Source organism: Benincasa hispida, unplaced genomic scaffold (genome assembly GCF_027475165.1).
Source record: "Benincasa hispida cultivar pf3 unplaced genomic scaffold, pf3_genome.v1.1 HicScf139, whole genome shotgun sequence".
Taxonomy (NCBI): domain Eukaryota; kingdom Viridiplantae; phylum Streptophyta; class Magnoliopsida; order Cucurbitales; family Cucurbitaceae; genus Benincasa; species Benincasa hispida.
The window spans coordinates 18254-25344 of record NW_028325731.1 but is presented as its reverse complement, the minus strand read 5'-3'; the positions used below and the strand labels follow the sequence as shown (position 1 = coordinate 25344).

At 32.6% G+C, this 7091-nt stretch overlaps 1 protein-coding gene across 1 annotated transcript; it reads right to left on the bottom strand.

The window, feature by feature from the left end:
- Positions 1–1064: 1064 nt before the first annotated feature.
- LOC120070347 (glutathione S-transferase DHAR3, chloroplastic) lies at positions 1065–6381 on the bottom strand. The gene is made up of 6 exons (XM_039022282.2): positions 5853–6381; positions 4876–4966; positions 4520–4663; positions 3152–3269; positions 2160–2300; positions 1065–1472 (listed from the first exon to the last, which is right to left on the bottom strand). The coding sequence occupies exons 1-6, from the start codon at positions 6094–6096 to the stop codon at positions 1386–1388; spliced, it is 825 nt and encodes a 274-aa protein (XP_038878210.1). The 5' UTR covers positions 6097–6381; the 3' UTR covers positions 1065–1385.
- Between the last annotated feature and the right edge of the window lie 710 nt (positions 6382–7091).

Sequence of the window (7091 nt, the reverse complement as noted above, 5' to 3'; positions counted from 1 at the left end):
GTAAGATTGTAACACTTATCTAAATTTGTGACAGTTTGATGAAAATAAAAGTTTAAAATAAAATTATACAACTTGACAAGTTTAGAGGTAAAAATTGATGTCATTTTACCATGGCAGACACTTTTTAAAAAATTTATTGTTTTACCCTTTCTTACTCAAAAAGGAAAAAAAAAAAAGGAAAATTCTTACAAATGAAAAAATATGGAACTATTTGCACATATAGGGAAAAGCAAAATTAGCTCATTGATAAATTTGATAAATTTTGCTATATATATAAATAGTTTAGCCAATTTGTCTATATTTAAGAATGTTAAAATAAAAAAAAAAAAGTGAAGATTGTTCGATACTAAAAGTAAAAAATTACAAGGCTAGATAAGGAAGACTCAATAATTGCACATAAATTTAAATTTGTAAACAAGAATAATGACGGAATAGCTAATCTGAGTTTCAATTTGTGAACAAGAATAATGACGGTCAAATTTTACTTGAACCAAACACTAACCATAAAAATGTTTTGTCCCAAGAACCTTAGAAATTAGCAATGATCTAAGTGTAAAATTTAAGAATTGGTAGTCTTAATGGTCCCCACACTAAACTTTAGATATGTCTCGTGATACCTCAAGTTACTTTTAAGATTGAAAATTGAGAAACACTCAACCTACCATAAAATCACGATCCTCGATCAAGTAGAACAGTAGATTCGTTACAAACAATAATAAATAGTTGTTGGGGGAGGGGTGCTAAGTATTTTGAATACATTACAACCAATTCAAACTTCTATTAAAAATATGGATTCTTCAAATAATGGTACATGGAAAAATTGAAATACTTCAAATTTCAACACAAGCCAGGGCTTTAGTGATGATTGAATTGGCATTTGCCATGGTTTGTTCCTCCTTCATTAAGTATCAATTTTGGAGATGATCGTTTCATTTATAGGGAATTAACTATTTATTTGTGCAAAAAGTCAAATAATGTGTGATTATTTATGTTTAAGTTATGTTAAAGATCGATTTGTTATTAAACCAAGATAGGCATTACACAAATAAAACGTTCAAGCTATATTAGAACAACGATACAAAAAAACTAAATAAATAAAGAACGAACAAACAATCACAATTTATAAATTCATATTACATGGGATAGTACTTGCCCTTTGAGTGACTTCCTTTCATAGAAAAGTTAAATTTACAAGATGTATTGGACATAAGCATAATGTACTAAACATTTCCTACTAAACAGCTTTGAGTGAGACTAGAAGCAGGAGAAAAAACGCTCATTGCATCATATCTGTTAGAAATTTTAATGACTACAGCGCCTGCCCTTAAAGAGATGTAGAGGTAGTGGAATCTCATGCCAAACGATTCAGCAGCCTAGAAAATATTTTAACCAAAGACCTTCGGACGCCAACCAGCAATGACATCCTCAGGCAGGGCACGAGTTTTTGCAAATGATTCTCTTGAAAATATGCTCTGATACAATGTCAGCAATCATAATTAAGACATTGAAGCCAGCAATAAAACAAATGAGTAAAGCTTCAGTTACATTAAGAAACAGATTCAACGATAATATTGTAAGTTAATCCAAACGTTAAGGTATTTCCACTTCAGTCCTAAGCTTTCTATTCAATTATGATTCCATGAAGTAAAGTGGGATGAAAAGATTTGAACTTCAATCTTACACATTCCAATATCATATTGCAGGCTGTTAGACACAACTATTCAATAAACATGAAGCTACAAACTAGAATTCAGTCCTCAGTAGTTGTAAAATTTTTGGATAATGTGTATACAGGTCCTGTTCTAAATGCTAGTGAAGGCAACATCTCAAATATGCAGTTTCATAATGAATTACAGCATATCTAATAGAAACTATGGTCCCACTATGGTGTTGTGTTTAAAGACTTTTGCACTGTCTTTAGAAAACTATTTCGTTGAAAACTTAGTTCTCTTACTTTGACAACAGTCGAAGTTTTCATTCTTTGAACAACATGGGTGGATGAATAGTTGTTTCAACTTTCAAGTGCATCGTTACATTGTATTTTAAAATGTGTTCCGATTAGCTTATAAAAATGGCTCTAAACAACAGTTGTCAAAAGCTTTAAGCATGATGAAAATCATGGGCCACGAATCACAGTTAAGCTAAAAGTTCAGTTGTACCTTCATGTAAGACTTAACGTAAGGTAGACTGTCTGGAACAGACCAGTTCTTATAGTGACCCAATGCTATTTCTAGATGGTACAACTTTGGACCAAGTGACAGGTCTGCAGCAGAAATCTCTTTTCCATTGATAAAAGGACCCTTTTCAAAAGAGAGAGATAAAATGGTAAGTTAGAAAAGAGCATATGATATTTACTTATTTTCATGCATCACCACTCGTGCTGGGGAGAGATTGGTAATGACACTGTTTTAAAAGATTTTTGAAGCTTGCACCTTGAGGCGCACCTTCAAGATAGACTCTCATTTTTAACCTCGAGTCTTACAAGCTTTTTGGATCACACAAGGCTTAAACCTATATGAAAACGCATGCTTCAAGTCTGTATGGATCATGAGAAGAATAATTACTCATTTGCCACGTTTTTCAATAATATAAAACTCTTCTATGTATTCAATGCCACTACACCACAAATGGTTAATTTAGCCCATTACTATTTCTATTACCAAAGCTTAAGAAAACATTGATAACAAAAATTAAAGAGTAAGTTGTTATTTAATTTATATGGAGGCATATTCAACTAATAGGAATGCTATTAGGGTGTTATTACTTCTTAGAGTATTAAGGGTATACTAGTGATTTACTAGGGAGTTTGTGATGCTCATTGGTTATAAATAGAGGGTGAGGGGAATGAAGGAAAGAAATACTTTGGTCAGAGAATTACGGCTTAAGAGGGATCTCAAGAGGTGATGATCCAAGTTATTCAAATTAGAGACACTTCCACATGTCCCAGAGCCTGCCAGTGGTGATGTGAGATAATGATGAATGCATTTAGCACTTTATGTTTCCTCTTTAACCAAATATATGGGGATAAAATTTAGTACAGATTATTTACTAAGAATGCAGTTAACATTCTGTGAATCATTCTTTGTGTTCATCCTCAGTATGGTATGATATTTGATTTAAAAAGAAAGATACAGAAAAAAAAAGGTCTTACATTCTCTTTGATGTGATCACTGAAAGAACTTAGCTCGCTAAGCAATGCTTGTTCTGTTCCATCATCAGGATCCTTGCTCTTTAGAAAAGCAATAAATGTGGAGAATATCTTTGATCCTCTGTAGGAAAAATATTATAATAGCAGCCAGTAAATATATTAATTATTTGATAAATTTGGAGATGAAATATAAAACATATCATGAACAAAATTCTCATCTTTGTATTAAACAGTTATTGAATAAATTCCACACACTAACCAAAGACAAGGAAATATGAGATGCCAAAAGGAGAAATCGAATCTTCGAAAAACTCTCATTCAACTCAAATCTGTGAATAAAGAAATTCTTTTTCATTTAAAAAAACATACATAGAGGCTTTCAGCCTCATGTCATATTTGAAGATTCTTACTTTCAAAGACTGTTTTCTGTTCCTTTATAATTAAAACACGACTTCTCTTTGATAATACAGTATTATTTGCTGTTGCTTCATCCTTGAAACACTGTTTTGAAAGTAAAGTTGTATTTTCTTTTATTTTTCAAACTGATAATCAACAAAAAAAGAAAACACGTGAAAATGTAAGATATATGTCTCGTTTGATAACCATTTGTCTTTTAAAATTAAGCTTGCTAACACTACTTCTATCTATGTGTTACTTTGTTTTGAAGTCTACTTTTTGAAGGTGTTTTCAAAATCCAAGTCAAGTTTTGAAAACTAAAAAAAGTAAATTTTAAAAACTTACTTTTGCGAATTTGGTTAAGAATTCAAATGTTTATTTGGAAAGATGAAAACCATGGTCATGGAATTGTGAGAAAATAAACACAATTTTCAAAACTCAAATGGTTATCAAATGGTGTCTTAAAGATTTTGTTTTCTTTTTTATTTTGTTTGAATGTTGCAGCTTACAAAGTATCATCAAAATCTCACATTAACCTTACAGAACTATAATATGAACACCAGTTTATATGTTGATGAACATGTTTGGATGGTATATAGCATACACATTGAACGCTCACAAGTTAAACTATTAGTATAATTCTGTCATATAACTGAACTTACAATTCCTTCCCTTGGTGTTCTCTTTCCAATCTTTTATAGACTATTCAATTCATGTCATTGTTAAAGATGCGTGCTTTGTTTATTCTTCTTCTTTAGTTAGCCTGTATTCTATTGCTAAGTGTTTGCATTGTACTTGATTTCATCTCTTGTTGGTTATTTCTGTTTCGTCTCCATTATTGTATTTTGAGCATTAGTCTTATTTCATTATTTCAATGAAGAGGATTGTTTCTGTTTAGAGAAAAAAAAAAAAAAAAAGAACTTACAACCACTAGAAAATTTCAAAATTGAAGCAATTATAGAACATAGAACATACACTGAAGATTTGTCAGGAGGGGTTGCTAAAGGTGGATTTGGATACTTCTCTTCCAGTGTTTGTGTTATAACATCTGAATCTGCAACCCACTGCTCATCAAATTTAACAACAGGAACTTTGCCCTCTGAATTTATTCTTAAGAACCTGGACTCAAACAAAGTAATTCAAATAAGAGAAACAGACAATCAGATAAGAAGTTCAAAGACTTGCACACTTGAAAGGCATAAATTTAGAACTTCCTCTGTTTATAAAAAAAAAAAAAAAAAAAAGATTTCTAGTATATCAAATGATTCATATCAAACTATTTATACAAAAACTATTTTTTCACAAAGAGAGAGATCAAATTAGAGAATCACCATTCTGGCTTGTTCGACAGGTCTACCAACTTTAAGTCATAGGGTAGATGTTTTTCCTCCAAAGTCAGTAATACCCTTTGACAAAAAGGGCCTGCAAAGAATGGAAATATTTCATAACTAAGACCAAATTAGGTCATATACTAATACATCAAACTCATGCGCTTCACGTATGACTGCTAGGATTGTCATTAGAATAAGAAATGTTATTAGGGTATTATGGGGTAATTCGCCATAGTCAAGAACTTGGTTATAAGTGAAGAGATGAAGATGGGCCTTGAAAAAGTTTGGTTGGTTTAGGCTTGATTATGGTTGGGAGTGATTTTTGAAATTGCTTATTCTAATGAAATTGCTTATTTTTTAAATTGATTAGATGAAGATAGTCACTTTTGTCATATTTAGAATCATTCCCAAACATGTCTTTCTTTAATCCTTCAAAATCAATTTTTCTAATACAACAACTTGAGGATGGGTGATTGAATCTCCGACCTTAAGGGAAGGAGTGCATGTCAATTATCATTGAGCTAAGTTCACTCTAGACTTTCAAAATTAATTTAATGTTCACATTTTTAAAGTGATATTCATACCATCAAAATTGATTTTGAAGGATTAAAAGCAAACTTTGGAGTGATTTTAACCATTTCAAAATCACTCTCAAACAAGTGAGAGGGTTCAAGCAACTCAAATAACTTGAAAATTATCTTTCGCCCTTCCCTTCGCGAGGAATATATTTCTCTGGTTTCAATCAATGTCACACTCACATGGTTCTAAAAGGACCAACTGATGTTAAATGCGTAGAAAATTCGACAATTCTCACGTTCTGTGAAAGGCATTCCACCATATTATCGTCATTTCTGAAAACACACATTAATTCCAACCAGGAAATAAAGAAAACCAACAAACTTTTAGGAAGCTAACTTGATCTTACTTAACACAAAAACATAGAGCAGAAAAGACAAGAAATGAAGAGAAGAAATTACAGTCGCCGAGCTTGTTGGGTACGGTAATGGAAGCTTTGACGCAGGCTTCAAGAGGGGTAACGGACATGGAAACAGAGAGAGATCGTCTAGGTCCAGAGCGCCTGAAGGAGAATGAAGAATGGTGAAAAGGATAAAGCGAGCAATTGGAACGAAGGTGGGAATTAAAACCCATATGGCGCTTGATGGAGGAGGAAAGAACAGAAGCTGCTGGTTGAATTCTGGAGCCCGACATTAGCGTCGCCATTGGAGTGAAGTTCTAGTTCTTTCTTATCTTTGAATTCTTGCAATGGAGACGGATTTGCTAGTGATCGTGTGATAGAAAGAAGGGGGTTTTTGGGTTGGAGATGAGGTTTGTGTTTCCGCGATAGAACAAATGGCGAATGGATGCCGTTGGAAAATGTACACGAACGATTCTTTGCCTCCAAAGTGAGAAAACAATTTTGGGGAAATTGCAGGATGGCTCAATTTTTGTCCCAAATTCGTATTTGCCCCATTTGTTTTAAAAAATAATGACAATTTGCTTTCTCTTGACATTATGGACCATTCCAATTATCTTATTGGTTGTCTTGCTCTCACTCTTGACTGTCCAATCTCACTCGTTATTTCGGATTCTCGCTCCTATTGTTTTGTTTATTCTTTACATGATAATCATGTCAATGTACGTATGCGCAAATTATGTCAATTTCATCTAACAATCGTAACTGTGAATCAGACCCTATCTATTTAAAAATCTTTGCTTTAAACCCCAAAATTTTGGTTGTAACAATATTTTCTTCAAAGTTGTTTCCTTCCATGGTGTTTTAGGGTTTTGAAGCTGCAACTAGGTGCATAGAGAACATTATTTAATGGTAATCGAATGTAACATTGGTTCTTTGTGTAGTGTGGTTGAACAGTAAAGCAATTAGCAGTAATTTGATAGTTACATGCTGATAGTTTTATACAATCGAAAACAAAGAGCGACAGAGCAATAGTGAAAGATAGTGAGAGAGAGCGATAGGGCGAGACAATGAGAGAGAGCGATAGAGTGAGAGAAACTTGACTTATTTTGTTGTTTTTTTCTCAACTTATTTATGTATGACTTTAGTTGTATGACGACAGAGAAACACCTACTCATTTGATACGAGGTGACAAAAATGATAGTTATTACTTTGGAGGTGATTTGACAAAAATTCTTATGCTCATAGCCTTTGTTAAAATATTGGTTTTGGCTGTGTAATTGTTTAAGGATATTGATTCTTC

Excerpts from the sequence above, each read along its gene's own strand:
- LOC120070347 (XM_039022282.2), bottom strand. The coding sequence starts at position 6,096 with ATGGCGACGCTAATGTCGGGCTCCAGAATTCAACCAGCAGCTTCTGTT. Across the intron at positions 4,967-5,852 it reads ACCCAACAAGCTCGGCGACT|GCCCTTTTTGTCAAAGGGTA; the intron begins GTAATTTCTTCT and ends CATTCTTTGCAG. Across the intron at positions 2,301-3,151 it reads GTGATCACATCAAAGAGAAT|GGTCCTTTTATCAATGGAAA; the intron begins GTAAGACCTTTT and ends TCTTTTGAAAAG.